Source organism: Salvelinus namaycush, chromosome 4 (assembly GCF_016432855.1).
Source record: "Salvelinus namaycush isolate Seneca chromosome 4, SaNama_1.0, whole genome shotgun sequence".
NCBI classification, from domain to species: Eukaryota; Metazoa; Chordata; class Actinopteri; order Salmoniformes; family Salmonidae; genus Salvelinus; species Salvelinus namaycush.
In genome coordinates, this window is record NC_052310.1 from 34,204,001 (window position 1) to 34,220,401 (window position 16,401).

Consider the following 16,401-nt stretch of genomic DNA (forward strand, 5'->3'; position numbering starts at 1 on the left):
TGAACCTGTCAGGCTGTCACGTTATGGACTAAAACAAGAGGATAAACACAATGCTTGATCTATCACTCTAATATAGGTCTGCTGACTCCGCTACCATTTTCTTTATATCAATTATCATTTTGGCATCTCACAAATGACTTTGACTGGAGTCTGGAGGCTTTCAGTCATTTCAAATGCCTCCCAAACGCCATAGAATAAGTTGACGAAAACATTTCAATGCATGTGGTAAATCTAAGCTAGTTGAGTTTTGATTCCAAAGGACAATGCATTATTTAAGATGAGTGATGTTTTGGATGTATACACATAAAAGAATGTATAGAAAACATAGTAGGGTTAAAGATCCAACGCAACTTTTTTTTAATCTCAATATCAAAACACAGGAAAATCATGTTTTTGACTGCACTTTCCCTTTAAATCCTAACTTGAGATTTGCATTGCAATAAGTGAATATGAATATTATTACTAACATCCATTGCATATTGTGGGCCTTTGCAGCAAATGGTCTTGATAAGCTTTGTCATACAGCACCTCCTGTAAACAGAAAACAAGGAGCATTTAGAAAGTCTTCTGTAAAATTCATAAAATACAGTACCTGTACAGGTAGGGAGCAATGACACATATGGGCGAGCAATGAGTGTCAGCAACACAATCAAAAATGTAAGTGTCTGCCTGTGCAGATGGGAAGCGGAGAATGGACCTCCCTTGTAAATTTGGAAGATATTTAAAAAAAACGTATATTTTTAAATCATCCTAAAAAAAAACTATGAATGACGAATACATAAAGTTTAAAAGACCCAAAGCCTTTCCGACTGATCTGAACAGAGAAACCAGACAACAACCTCCTAGGTTACATCACAGCCCTGTCTGGATGTCCATGTCAGGAATGTTATATACCTCTCTATCAAACCAGGATCTGACTAGAGCTGACTACCACTTCCAGGCCAGCTCAAATTATTTTCTCCCTATCGTCTGTTTCTAGGCTCCCCAGTGGCGTTCTGTCACCCAACCAGTGTCACAGGGGGTCCCTCGAGGGAGCAACACAGCCCTAATATGAAACACTAGACCCATCCATCACAGAGCAGTCAATCTAGGTAATCTGAGCCTTAAGGTATCCAAAAATGAACATTCTCTTAGGCTACTTTGCAACAGAACAAGGAAACAAAGATGGATTGAATGGAGTGGACTGTCATCAATGATACAGAATACTTTTAGGGATTACTATACCTATGTGCAGTAGACTAATATGTGTCAGCGGCAGGGCATGGACAGAAGAGTGATATTGCTTTCTTGGATAGGTTTCAAAACCTTAAAATCATGTCATCTGTGAAATCATTTGAATCACCTACAGATACTTTTGTATCAGCAACAAAAATCTGCAATTACTACACTGGTTTATTATGACTACTGTCTCCTTTAGTAAGAAACAGTGAAGGTTTAAACCACTGCGTCACCATCACCTCCTTGATCATCTTCCCTCTATCTGTCACTCCCTTTGGTTCTTTCCTCAGGTGTTATGTGCTATTGTCATCAGGCTGCTGATTATCGCCTCATGACACTCACCTGGACTCCATCACCTCCTTGATCATCTTCCCTCTATCTGTCACTCCCTTTGGTTCTTTCCTCAGGTGTTATTGCCTCTGTTTTCATGTCGGTGCGTTGTTTGTCTTTCGTGTTTATTTGATTTATTAAAACACTCACTCCCTGAACTTGCTTCCCGACTCTCAGCGCACATCGTTACGGCTATATTTAAAGATAATAGCCATATAATATAAAAGGTCAACTACAATAAATTGGCCATACAAGTGTCAATGACCTATGGAATTTGAAAACAGCTATGTTATTAGAGGCCTCAAAGCAGAGGGGACAGGAAACACGGTGCTCCCTGTCTGTCGTAGAGTGGAAAAACAACGAGAGGCCATTTAATCTTTGGTTGAATGGACACTATGACATCCACTCTGAACAACGAATACACACTAGATCACTTCTGAAAAAGTCCAACCTCTCTGTCGGTCACTCATTAAAAACCCATATTACTCTCAAAACATGGGGGGTAAATGTGGGTATGGTGCGATGGCCCTAGTTCCTTATCCTGATATGAAAGGAAATTGTGTCTTTGCTAAGGTAATTTAAACCCTCTTTATTGTCAGCTAAATAGCTTACAGAGTCTGGATACATTTAAACTCAAAAATGGTATTGGACATGGAAATTAGATCCTAAAATGACTTTGTCATGTATATTAGTTTAATTAATATTGAATAATTGTCACTATATCACAAACCACTCTGGAAGCATTGTGGCTTACATTAACCTGGCAGGTGACTTGTGGTCTGAGGTACTGTATGTGCAACACAAGTCTCCTAGCAACCAATTCCATGAGCAGCACCACTTAAGAAGAGCTCCTCCTTAAAACCTTTTCTCAATAGGGGGGTGCTGTTTTCACTTTGTAAAAATTCGTTCCCAAATTAAACTGCCTCGTACTCAATTCTTGCTCGTACAATATGCATATTATTATTACTATTGGATAGAAAACACTCTCTAGTTTCTAAAACCGTTTGAATTATATCTGTGAGTAAAACAGAACTCCTTTTGCAGCAAACTTCCTGTCAGGAACTGAAAAATCTGAAATCTGGGGCTCTGTTCCAGGGTCAGTTTATAAATCTGCATGTAATCTATGAGTCGACATGCACTGCATACGCCTTCCCCTAGATGTCAGCAAGCAGTGAGAATTGGAATGGAGTTGCTAGGTAGATCTGAGCCAGTATAAAGGCTCATGGAACGGGTGGTGCAGTCTTTTCAACGTTCGTCATGGAGCAAAGCAGACCTCAGGATGGCATTCTGAAAAGCTCTCGTTATAGGCCTTAGATATATCCGGCTCTGATTTTATTCGATATAGGTTTTAAAAACATCATAATGTAGTTATTTTAAACCGAGTTATATCAGTTTATATCAGTATATTGCGATTTTCGGAATTTTCTTAGTGCTGCGTTATAGTGAGTTGGACACGTCTTCGCCACATGGCTAATGTTTACGGCTAATTCCAAAGTTGAAGGCGACAATCTACAACCGAGCAACGATTCTTCTGGACAAAGGACAACTTGCACAAGATTCTGATGGAAGCTCATCAAATAGTAAGAACTATTTATGATGTTAATTCGTTGTTCTGTTGAAAAATGTTGACCTACTATTCCGCCATTAATTTCGGTGCGGTCTCGCTTTAACGCACGCTGTATGTCGTAGTAATGTTAATTTTAAAAATCTAACACAGCGGTTGCATTAAGAACTAATGTATCTTTCATTTGCTGTCCAACCTGTATTTTTTAGTCAAGTTTCTGATTAGTTATTGATTAGATTAGGTGCCTCTCCCAAGATTTCTCCCGACATTTTCTTTGCAGCTTGGCTACTATTCTCATTGTATAACCACGATTTGTGCCGCTAAATATGCACATTTTCGAACAAACAATATATGTATTGTGTAATATGATGTTATAGGACTGTCATCTGATGAAGTTTTGAGAAGGTTAGTGAAAAATGTAATATCTTTTGCTGGTTTATTCGCTATCGCTAACGTGCATGAATCAATGCTGCTTGTGGTTGGCTATTGTAGTAAGCTAATATAATGCTAAATTGTGTTTTCGCTGTAAGACACTTAAAAAATCTGAAATATTGTCTGGATTCACAAGATCTTTGTTTTTCATTTGCTGTACGCTGTGTATTTTTCATAAATGTTTTATGATGAGTATTTAGGTAATTCACGTTGCTCTCTGTAGTTATTCTAGTTGCTTTGGTGAGAGTTGTGATGGTGGCTGCAATGTAAAACTATGATTTATACCTGAAATATGCACATTTTTCGAACAAAATATATGCTATACAATAAATATGTTATCAGACTGTCATCTGATGAAGTTGTTTCTTGGTTAGTGACTATTTATATCTTTATTTGGTCGAATTTGTGATAGCTACCTATGCAGTAAAAAAAATGGTGGGAAAAAAAAGTTGGCTCTTTTGCTATCGTGGTTAGCTAATAGAAATACATATTGTGTCTTCCCTGTAAAACATTTTAAAAATCAGAAATGATGGCTGGATTCACAAGATGTGTATCTTTCATCTGGTGTCTTGGACTTGTGATTTCATGATATTTAGATGCTAGTATTTACTTGTGGCGCTATGCTAGGCTATGCTAGTCAGCTTTTTTACTGATGAGGGTGCTCCCGGATCCGAGATTGTGTGCAACTAGAAGTTAAATTGCATTTTTTTAAATTTTAATTTAAATTATATTTGAACAGTTGAGTCATGTTAGTGCATTGCTGTGTTCTGCACATCTAGAGCAAATGGAAGAAACTTTTATTTTGTGGAAACAGTTTGGAGAGACGTTGAGAGATTGATCGACTTGGTCCTTGCAAGGCTCGTCTACTGAATCATCAGGCAACACAAGGAAGGAATGGGGGACTGTAAACCCAACAAGGACAACAATAAGAGTTAGGACATAGATAAACAAACACAAAACCAACAGAGGGAGAAAGAGGAAGGATCTCTGAACGATAGTTCAGGCCTTGATAGTGAAACAAGCTTTCAGACAAACAAACACAAAAGAAAAAGGAGGAAGGAACATTCTGAACATTGAGAGAGTGTCTTAATTTGTGTGTAATGTGTTGTTTATAGAACTTGAAAACAGCTATGAAATTAGAGGTCTCAAAGCAGAGGGGACAGGAAACACAGTGCTCCCTGTCTGTCGTAGAGTTGAAAAACAAACAATGAGAGGCCATTTAATCTTTGGTTAAATAGACACTATGACATCCACTCTGAACAAAGAATACACATTAGATCACTTCTGAAAAAGTCCAACCTCTCTGTCGGTCACTCATTAAAAACCCATATTACTCTCAATACACGGGGGGTAAATGTGGGTATGGTGCGTTGGCCCTAGTTCCTTATCCTCAAGATAGAAATTTGATATGAAAGGAAATCGTGTGTTGGCTGAAGTAATTAAAACCCTTTACATATGTACTGTACAGTAGAGTTGTAACGATTTCCGTCTGGTGAAGGAGAAGAGGACCAAAATGCAGCGTGGTAAGTGTTCGTCATAATTTAATTGAAAACTGAACACTACACAAAATAACAACGAGCAGAAAACGAAACAGTTCTGCAAGATGAACAGACACTAAACAGAAAATAAACACCCACAACCAAAATGGGGAAAACAGGCTACCTAAGTATGATTCTCAATCAGAGACAATGCTCGACAGCTGCCTCTGATTGAGAACCATACCAGGCCAAACACAGAAATACAATAACATAGAAAAAAGAACATAGACTACCCACCCCAACTCACGCCCTGACCAACCTAACACAAAGACATAAAAAAGGAACTAAGGTCAGAACGTGACAAGAGTCATCTTCATTATCAGCTAAATAGCTTACAGAGTCGGGATACATTTAAACTCAAAAACAGCATTGGACATGGAAATTAGATCCTAAAATGACTAAGTCATGTGTATTAGTTTAATTAATACTTAATACTTCACAAACCACTCTGGAAGCATTGTTGCTTACATTAACCAGGCAGGTGACTTGTGGTCTGAGGTACTGTATGTGCAACACAAGTCTCCTAGCAACCAATTCCATGAGCTCCTCCTTAAATGTCAATGTTTTGTTAAAATTATTTGAGTATATGTGAACAGTTTATTTTAGTGTATTGTTGTGTTCTGCACATCTAGAGCAAATGGAAGAAACTTTTCTTTTGTGGAAACAGTTTGGAGAGACGTTGAGAAATTGATCGACTTGGTCCTTGCAAGGCTCGTCTACTGAATCATCAGGCAACACAAGGAAGGAATGGGGGACTGTAAACCCAACAAGGACAACAATAAGAGTTAGGACATAGATAAACAAACACAAAACCAACAGAGGGAGAAAGAGGAAGGATCTCTGAACGATAGTTCAGGCCTTGATAGTGAAACAAGCTTTCAGACAAACAAACACAAAAGAAAAAGGAGGAAGGAACATTCTGAACATTGAGAGAGTGTCTTAATTTGTGTGTAATGTGTTGTTTATAGAACTTGAAAACAGCTATGAAATTAGAGGTCTCAAAGCAGAGGGGACAGGAAACACAGTGCTCCCTGTCTGTCGTAGAGTTGAAAAACAAACAATGAGAGGCCATTTAATCTTTGGTTAAATAGACACTATGACATCCACTCTGAACAAAGAATACACATTAGATCACTTCTGAAAAAGTCCAACCTCTCTGTCGGTCACTCATTAAAAACCCATATTACTCTCAATACACGGGGGGTAAATGTGGGTATGGTGCGTTGGCCCTAGTTCCTTATCCTCAAGATAGAAATTTGATATGAAAGGAAATCGTGTGTTGGCTGAAGTAATTAAAACCCTTTACATATGTACTGTACAGTAGAGTTGTAACGATTTCCGTCTGGTGAAGGAGAAGAGGACCAAAATGCAGCGTGGTAAGTGTTCGTCATAATTTAATTGAAAACTGAACACTACACAAAATAACAACGAGGAGAAAACGAAACAGTTCTGCAAGATGAACAGACACTAAACAGAAAATAAACACCCACAACCAAAATGGGGAAAACAGGCTACCTAAGTATGATTCTCAATCAGAGACAATGCTCGACAGCTGCCTCTGATTGAGAACCATACCAGGCCAAACACAGAAATACAATAACATAGAAAAAAGAACATAGACTACCCACCCCAACTCACGCCCTGACCAACCTAACACAAAGACATAAAAAAGGAACTAAGGTCAGAACGTGACAAGAGTCATCTTCATTATCAGCTAAATAGCTTACAGAGTCGGGATACATTTAAACTCAAAAACAGCATTGGACATGGAAATTAGATCCTAAAATGACTAAGTCATGTGTATTAGTTTAATTAATACTTAATACTTCACAAACCACTCTGGAAGCATTGTTGCTTACATTAACCAGGCAGGTGACTTGTGGTCTGAGGTACTGTATGTGCAACACAAGTCTCCTAGCAACCAATTCCATGAGCTCCTCCTTAAATGTCAATGTTTTGTTAAAATTATTTGAGTATATGTGAACAGTTTATTTTAGTGTATTGTTGTGTTCTGCACATCTAGAGGAATCGGAAGATACTTTTATTTTGTGGAAACAGTTTGGAGAGACGTTGAGAGATTGATCGACTTGGTTCTTGCAAGGCTCGTCTACTGAATCATCAGGCAACACAAGGAAGGAATGGGAATGGGGGACTGTAAACCCAACAAGGACAACAAGAAGAATTAGGACATAGATAACCAACAGAGGGAGAAAGAATGATTTCTGGGGTATTTCTGGAAGATAGTTCAGGCCTTGATAGTGAAACAAGCATTCAGACAAACAAACAAAGCAAGCAAAAGAGCACTTGGAAAGGAGGTGGGAACATTCTGAACATTGAGAGAGTATCTTATGTGTAATGTGTTGTTTCATTGAAAAACACATTTAATATATTTATTTGTATTATTCCTAAAAATGTGCATTTATCTATAGGCGCATTATTTAAATAAGTGCTTTCATCAATAGGCACATGCACATCATTCTATAGCAGAGTGCATTGTTTAAATAGGTCACCATGGAGATGGAGATGGATGTATTATCTAAGCATTTTTTTCAGAGACTTTGCCATCACATATCCTGAAAATGTTACAAGTGAGTCAGGAAAAAAGAAATTCAAGAAATTGCTAATAGAATCCCCAGAGACTCTGAGGGCAGACTTCATCCTAAAACAGCTCTCCACAAGACCAACAACTTAAAATGTCAGAAAACAGATCAATGAGGCAACTGTACATTGATACCACCTCCAAAATGTAACAATAATACTTATAATAACGGCACTGTGATGGTTCAAGGTTCGGGGGCCAGTCTGGATAAATGTTTCCACTACTTTGACCAAATAAAACCTCTTGTTGCTGAACTTAAAACCTCTCCATTGTCCACTACCTACAACATCCTCCACTCCCTCCGTGCCCCAGTATGTAGTCCCCAATGTCCCACTCCCTCCCTTGCCTGCAGCAGACACAGTCCTGGGCATGTGTCTCTCACATGTGACACCTGCAGTACCATAGCATCTTATAGCCACCAGCCAGATGGAGGACCTGCAGATGGAGCTACATGAGCTAAGGCAGGAATTTCTCCGTCACCCCCATCCACTCTACAAAGAGTCCCCCCAAAAAACAGGACCAAGCCAACAGCTGAATCAGAACACACCAACCAACCCAACCAACGCGCCAACCCAACCTCCTCCATCCCCATCTCACGGCCCGTAATTCCTCCCATCACTCCACAGACCTGACGAGAAACCAGACATTATATCAATGACGGACTGCAATGGAAAGTTTATATTAGAGAATAAACGTTTCTCTAATTAAAAGGTGGCAAAGTTATGGTGCCCCACAACAGAGAGTGCTATGGAGTTCTTGACTGTAGCCCAGCTTGTCTCCCTCAGCCATATCATAATTCACACGGGGACCAATGACCTGCATGCCCTACAGGAGAGGGTGGCCACATCACTAAGGGGACTGATAGAGAGGGCCTCCACCATCATTCCTCTTGCTAAGATTGTAATATCTACCCTTCTCCAGAGATTTCCACCCTGCCACCATCCAGAGGGTAAATGCCAGCCTCTCTCGGGACTGTGTGCTATGGCCCAACGTACACCTGGCCTTTCTGCTTGCATTGTATTCATATTTTGATGTGTATTTTCTGTAATTTATGTAATTCAGGGCTCATGTAAAAGAGATGTTGGTCTCAGTATGACTTCCTGATTTAAAAAAAGGTTAATTAAATAAATACAAGTAAAATACAGTACTAATAACATTAGAGAGTGGACTTGCATGTCCACTGTAATATTCATGGATTTGATAGATTTTATAGCCCAGGACAGTGTCCATAATACTCTAATATGCTCATTAACTCCAAACTAATTTCCCACTGAGCAAACCATTTCTGTACACAGCATTCATAGAAATGAATTTATATTATGTTTTTGCTTCCTCCGGACCATTTTTTATTTATTGACATTTGTCAATAAAACTCACGAATGCAACTGTTCATGTCAAATTGTTTTGTGTTCTACTTGTAGCCCTGGTTGTCCTGAAATAAAATAGTAAAACACTTGATTGTGAGGCTAAATATAAGGGCTGGACATGCAGATAAATGAAAGTCAGATACATGAAAATAATATTTTTGCTGGGGTCTCGAGACTGATAGGGTTAAAGTTAACTTTTAAATTGCAAAGGCTAACTCTAACCTGCTCCTGTGCATTTAGCTTCTGCTGATGACCAGCCCATTACTTAAAGCTGTGAGAGCCCTATGGGGCCTGACTATAATCACCAGACAGTGAAGCTAATGGAAGCTCATAATACTGTGGGGGGTGCTGTCACACTGGCCATATATCTGCCAGATAATGGCTACTTGGCCTTAAAAGTCTGATCTACAACATAATCTGAAATATTGTTAAGTAGAGTGTACATTATGGAGAGACGCTTTCAAAATCCCATTACGGCTTAATCCCTCCACGCTCCCTAATGTATAACCCACAATCCCTTTCCTGTGCAGAGTACCATCCAAAACAAACAGAAAAGCTTTTCTTTTATCCGCTTCAAGAAAGACTGTCTTATCTAATCGATACACATCTTGTCCCGTGAGAGGAGAGAGAATTACTTCTCAATAGGAGTGTACAACACGGCTCCTCTTTGCTGACTCAATTAGGAACTGTGAGGATCAAAGTCTCAGGCTTAGCCTTACTCCTAGAAGGATTCACAAGTACTTCAGTACTGTCTACTTTCACTTTTGTTGGCATTTGCCATTATAAAGAGTAATCATCCACTGTGCTAAATGATTGTGATGTCACAAAAAGTACATAAAACGTACATAAAAGTCCATATCTTAAATCATCTTGTCCAGTTGATTGGACATTGTCAGTAAAATGATTTATCTATAGTTATATAAGTATCCAAAGTTTTTTTTAAAGGATGCTGTTCTAAATATTTTGTTTTCAAAATGACAGGAAATTGTTTTTGTTTACACACGCAAATTAGTGTTACTTGGACTGACATGCACAGTATGGTAGCAGGTGACATTGATGGGAGACTACGCCTGTACCAACAACAATGCACGCAATAGTGGGAAGACACAAAGGCAACGAGCGACCAGCTCATCATTACGTTTTTTTCAGTGATCATCAAAAAGCATGCATTTGATTGTCCTTTACATCTGTCACACATTCCCTCGACATTGCTGCAGTACACATTAGTATGAATTTCCCTTAGTGGTAAATGGTCCTTTCCACACCATTCCTCACAGGAATCAATGTAGCTCGTGGGGGACACCTAGTGTCCATAAGCCAGTAGTGCAGCCTTCAGCTGTATCCTATGTGTCTCCAGTTTCACCCCCCCCAAAAAAAGATGTGCATTACAAGCTCCTATTGATCGACTAGGGGATGACATACTAGCTATCACTTGGAGTGTTTTTTTTAAGGGGAAAGGAAATCGATAGTGGCTCACTCTGGTTAGGGACCTCAGCATTGATCTATAGGAAGTCCAAGACTAGACCTCAACTGAAGAGGAGAAGATAAACCTGCCTTGTCCTGTGAAACCAGATCCCTTGGAGCACGTTTAAGGGTGACCCCCAAATGTCAATGCTCTACCCTGATGTCTTGTAACGCTCTGATTGTTTATAAATACAACCACTGCCGTAACATGCCTTCTGAGGTTTCCACCGGTATCTTCGCAGGCTTAATGGCTCTTTCCATCATTATTGGAGTGTCAGCTCCTATTAACCCCAAAAAGGGCCTCTGATCAATACGTGGCGAGGTGGTTTCAGCAGAAGCATCAGTCAGGCTCAGAAAGCAGGTCAGGATTACACTCCCACCCCAGTAAATAATCTCATGGATTGCAAATGCAATCATCAGAATGCCAAAGCAGTATATTCTGCTCTGTGTCAAGATGTGGGAAGGTTACAGACCTGCAGCCAATCCATTGAGAGAGGACTCTAATTATCAAAAACACAAGGAACTAGAATGTGTAGTGATTTACTTACAAATCATGATGTTATCTGGAATGTTCAGTATACTAATTCAAGTCTATGTATATCATGCTTTAAGTCATGCATGTTGCTCATTGATGGCACAATGCCTACGGCAGTTGATATGTTTTGTTTGTGTAGATGTTATGCCAGTCTTATGTTTAATTATGTGCTCAATATCTGTGAATACATTACCTGCAGAGAGTTGTGTCTCCCCCCATTGGTTGTAACAGCAAAGCTGTGACAAACACTGACCAATGGCTGGTACAGACCCTGCATGGAAGAGAAAACAGGTGAAGTAGATTCTAAAAACGCACTGGTTTGTGATGTTTGGGCATGATGTCACAGTTAAACACTGTATGTATGACGTTCTTTGTTTTATACAAATATGCAAGCATGTGCACTCAGAAACAGATTTACTGAGCATTGTTACACCGGTGAACGAAGCTAAAATATGAAACTGTCTTTTTGCATTTTTATCTAACAATATTGTTTACCTCTCTGTAAATCTCTAGTTGACATTTTTACCCTTTTCAACCTTGTAGAGTTTATAGACAGACACTGTACCTTGTAACAGGAATCAGAGATGTCGTGGACATCAACTTTGGTTGGTAGAAGGTTATGGAGCGTAAGCCATGCCTGGTCCATTTTCAATGCAGACAGTCCTAAAAACAATGGATTCATAAAAATGTAAATACAGTCATTTACAATTCCATTAAAAAGCTTTATCTGAATCATAAAGATAAAGCAGGCTTAAAACACTGTAAATAGCACGCCTATATAATGAAGGTGACCATGCAGTAAATGAAGTGAAATTAGTCATGACTGACAACAAATGACAGTTTGCAAATTCTCTTTCCTCATTTTAAACTATATTCAATGTAAAATCTACGCATTTCATTGTACTTCAAGATATGGCAAAGCTGTGACAAATTTAAAAAGTTGGTTAAAAAGTGGTACAGTAAATACAGAAAAGTACACTGACACGTCGTTTTATGCTGCCTTGAAAAAAATGATCTAATATGTAAAAACCTCATTTTGGTTACAGTTGATAAAGTGAAGCCACGCTACTGTATATACAGTCACGTGGGTTGAATTTGCCGTTCTACTATGCATACACAGTCTTATACATTCTCTGTTGGACATCAGAATAAGACCACCTCTAGCGCCCTTACCCCTGAATGAGAACACTCACCTGAATACGACTTTGCATTATGCGTTCATTTGTTTAGCTTGGTTGTAAAAGAAGGAGCAAAAATGTGTGTCTGGTCTGTGGTTAGAATTCTTCTGGGCTCCATTTCCTACTACAAAACAATTCCACTGCCACTCGTCTTTATGACAGCCAGATACAAGTAGTGTTTAAAGGGCAGTATGCATGCGTGTAGAGTAGTTCCTCTCGTTTGGCTTGGAGTGTCTTTGGGTTCGGATTGAGAAGATAAGACAACATAAACAGTCACATCAGGAGTTATATGTGTGCTTATAATGTATTATGAAGGGGGTATTCATAGTACATGTTACCTAAAGGTTTTACCCACACATTTGAAACCCATGCAATATGAACATGAATGTGTGCATGGATATTTTGGTATTGCGATTCTATTGGTGTACCATCCCAGGGTCTGTCTTACACCAAAGGATATACAGATGAGAGGGAGCCACATTCTAAGGTGATATCATTTGGGGGAAAGAGGAGAGCTCAAACAACCCCCATTACTCATCTACGTCAAGTTCTAGCCACTCAATGTATGCACATTAACAAATCCTTTGCAGTGCAAATCAAACCAAACCACTGAAGCAGCATATTCATTTCCCACACTCATTCAGCCATTTAACATTATCACTTGTCACATCCTCTCCCCCTCGGTTCATTTCATTAACTAGTTAATTTCCCTGAGCGCTCCCTGTGAGGGCTGAGTTCACAGGGGTCATCTCACAGTAGGGCAACTCATTAAACTTTGACCTGCATTGGACCATGACAGTGGAACAAAGGTAACCGTCGACTCGCTCGGACATATGGGTCTTCATTTAGATAAGTCTACGTCTCATCACAGTAACCCATTGAACATTATTATCCAACACTCATGTGAATGACATCAATCAGTGATTTTCGTTTACAGCGAGTGCTGTTGTATATGAGAACATAATGTGTGATTATCCTTTCACAAAGAAAACATAATCCTACATGGATGCCCTTTTCAATTTTCCCTCATAAAGACTGGCTAGAGAAATGGTGTTGTTATGGGCAACGGCAGAGGATTTATTATGATTGCCATGCTGAAGACAAGCTGGGCAGTATAACCAGAAGAGGGCATTTCTCTTCAGGCTTCTGCATGGACAGCTAAAACAGGACCCCCGCTTGCATTCCAGCTGCTAACTGCAATAGCAGATTGACTCACTGCAAGTGAAACCGCAGAAGCCGAGCGCTCTGTCTCTCTGAGAACAGACAAAAACCATGGTGAGTGAATTGCTTCAATATTATCAGAGGGCGCTGCTTATAGCCAAGTGCCAACTGTATTCTGGCTGACACACTGTATTGGTATGTTGCTGTGTTGTCTTCAATAGATACTGAAGATGAAGCAATAAGATTTTTTTTACTGTTGATTGATAATTTGATCGTGCCAAATAGAATATTTGACAAACAGAATACTAACTCAATATTATAACATGAGATGGCACCTAAAGTGTATACGTTGTTTTGCAATAAAACATATTATTGTCCTGACAGGAACAGTCTCTATGCAGCCAATCATTGAATGAGATGAGGTTGAAGCCTCAGGTTATTGTATGCCTATGCTCAATGTGCTGTCCCCAAAATCTGTCAGCGTTTCTCAGATAGAACAGATCAGCCTGTTGCTAAGATACCTGTTGACTTCGTTCCACTTTATCAGCAGTATCGACTACTTCATTGTGACATGTTTGCTTTGTGTCCATGTTGGCTCAACACCGTTCCGTTCATTTGGGGGCATTGACAAATCCTCTAAAAATATCCCCCTTCATTCATTCAGTTGCATGCCTTTTAATCTATAACACAAATTAGTTGAAGATGAGTGATTTGCTTATTATTGCACTCCATAGTCTGTGCCTTTTCCGCTCACAACTGCAGCTGACATAAGCTTCCTTTTTGATTTACCTTTCAGAATTAACTGAGTTTAAAGCTCATGTGATACCACGTCATGTGTAAAGCGCTGTGGAATTCCCATAGACTTAGACATTGCATCCTTATATCTGTCCCATTATGGTGTCTGAGAGCACGGGCAGCGCCTTTGATGAAATCTCCATTTTGAAGTAGCCCATTTTCTTCTTCTACTACTTCCTATGAGTTGGCAAACAAACTGAAAGCGTGCACACTGCCAGCTAGAGTGTGTTGTTTGAACAGGTATAAAGACAAGGTTGGCGATTTACTGCCATCTACAGTTATGGAATGTTTCATCACAAGTATAATTAATTGGCTGATCCCTCCTGGTGACCTGGATGGAATTGTGTGATCCTTCCTTATCCCATAGGAAGTCCCACCCAGTTGACTACTTCAAAACGTTGAAAGTCCTCGACCCATGCTAAAACAGGCTTTTGGGCACATGAGTCCTCTATCTATCTCTATGGGAATTCTATTGAAGCGATATGGAGAAAGCAATGAAGCCTCCCCCGTTTTGAAAACCAGGGTGTTTGCCGTTAGGGTGAAAGGTTCAGAATGTTGCAGAGAAATTGTATTAATAAAGCTGACACGATTCCCAATTCTACATAACAGGTAATTGTACATGTCTTGTTCTACAAAACACATTTCTATCTGAACGTTCTGTAACATTGCACCCTTATGAACAGGCCTTGGGAATGCTATGCAACACTCTATTGATTCCAGATGGGCTTCTTTGTAACCAATCACAGTTTGCATTTGTGCAACTGCCCCCTTTACATTGGAATCCGGTGAATGTTTGCTTTGCTCTTCCAGGCCAGTAAAGTCCAGGGTTTGAGTGAGGAGGAGAGGGACCACTTACTCCCCCTGCTACGGAACGCCCAATGGGTGGAGGTTGTGGGAAGGGACGCCATCTACAAAGAGTTCATCTTCAAAGACTTTAACCAGGTCAGAAAGGCTTGGACAATATACTCAAACTAGGGCTCAGGGCCCATATTCATAAAGTGTCTTTTTTATCTAAGATCAGGTCCTCTCTGTCCATGCTATCTTATTCATTATGTTCTAAAAGTCTAAACTGATCCTAGATCAGCACTCCTACTCTGAGATACTTTTTGAATACAGGCACAGATTATTTTCTGACAATGTGACATCACCAAACAAAATAAGAAACGTGCTAATAAATGGCTGTAGGCAATACAATGCATATTACTTGACTGTGACAATAAGGACTTGGAAGTATAATCTGCTACTTTATCACAGGCCTTTGGCTTCATGTCCAGGGTGGCACTACAAGCTGAGAAGATGGACCATCACCCCGAGTGGTTTAATGTGTACAACAAGGTATTTCAATAAGCCCCTGCCCAAGGCCCACTGCCTGGGGTAAAATATAGACAAACCTGTTAGCATCACTAGTTGTAAAAGGTATGTTGTGACTTGACATTTTTTTAATTTAAATGTCCCTCTGTATGTCTCATTCTCACCCATTCCTGTCATTCTGGTTTCCATTTACCATGTCTTTCCTGCTGTCTCTCATCCTTATCCTCACTCCATCTTCTCCTTTCCCCCAGGTCCAAATCACACTCAGCACACATGACTGTGGGGGCCTCTCTCAGAGAGACATCACTTTGGCTACCTTCGTTGACCAAGCATCGGTCCTCTAAACAACTCGTGGCCTGCTGCCATTTCAGTTGATCATTTCAATGGTTGAACCCAGAGCAGAGCCTGTCTATTAAATCGGTCTCCATACATTCATTCAGATGACTAACCTTTAACAGGAACAGGAAATTATCAAACAGGAAATTACATCACAGAATCCCAATTAATATTTAATGTTTACAGGTCACTTTTAATTCCCAAACATTTTGCTGGTGTGGTGTTTGTTGCTAGACTGATGAAGCCAAATATACCTTTAAAAAATTGCTTTGGTGGAAAGTGGATTTATTAGCAACCAGTGATTAGCCAGTAAAAATACCATAGATACTGTATATCAAACATTCCTCTGTCCCCAACTGAGCGGAATCAGGTAATGTAAAATCAAGTGTCTAATGTACATATTACTCTAGCTTGGACTCTAAACTTTTGAAATCTGGGGAAAATCAGTTTGTTCATTCCAACATATTTGCTATATAAAACACTGACTTTGTTGTTGGTCTGTCTAGTCTGTGTCTGAAATGGTTTTTCTCTGTGTAATGTTTTGTAAGTGACAAATAGTTGTTTGAATAACCA

General features: G+C 39.6%; 1 protein-coding gene and 1 long non-coding RNA gene across 2 annotated transcripts; one reads left to right on the forward strand and one right to left on the reverse strand.

The window, feature by feature from the left end:
- Positions 1-340: 340 nt before the first annotated feature.
- LOC120046461 lies at positions 341-14,359 on the reverse strand. Its single transcript, XR_005476814.1, has 4 exons — positions 14,176-14,359; positions 11,613-11,710; positions 11,241-11,318; positions 341-531 (listed from the first exon to the last, which is right to left on the reverse strand). It is a non-coding gene; the product is annotated as an uncharacterized LOC120046461 (long non-coding RNA).
- On the forward strand, positions 13,372-16,401 carry pcbd1 (pterin-4 alpha-carbinolamine dehydratase/dimerization cofactor of hepatocyte nuclear factor 1 alpha). Its single transcript, XM_038991717.1, has 4 exons — positions 13,372-13,500; positions 14,992-15,123; positions 15,436-15,516; positions 15,744-16,401. Exons 1-4 carry the CDS (start codon positions 13,498-13,500, stop codon positions 15,834-15,836), a joined length of 309 nt encoding a protein of 102 aa, XP_038847645.1. The 5' UTR covers positions 13,372-13,497; the 3' UTR covers positions 15,837-16,401.

Bases quoted from the DNA above. Each gene is read 5' to 3' on its own strand.
- pcbd1 (XM_038991717.1), top strand. The intron at 15,124-15,435 runs GTCAGAAAGGCT...ACTTTATCACAG, and splicing joins TCTTCAAAGACTTTAACCAG to GCCTTTGGCTTCATGTCCAG. The intron at 15,517-15,743 runs GTATTTCAATAA...CCTTTCCCCCAG, and splicing joins GGTTTAATGTGTACAACAAG to GTCCAAATCACACTCAGCAC.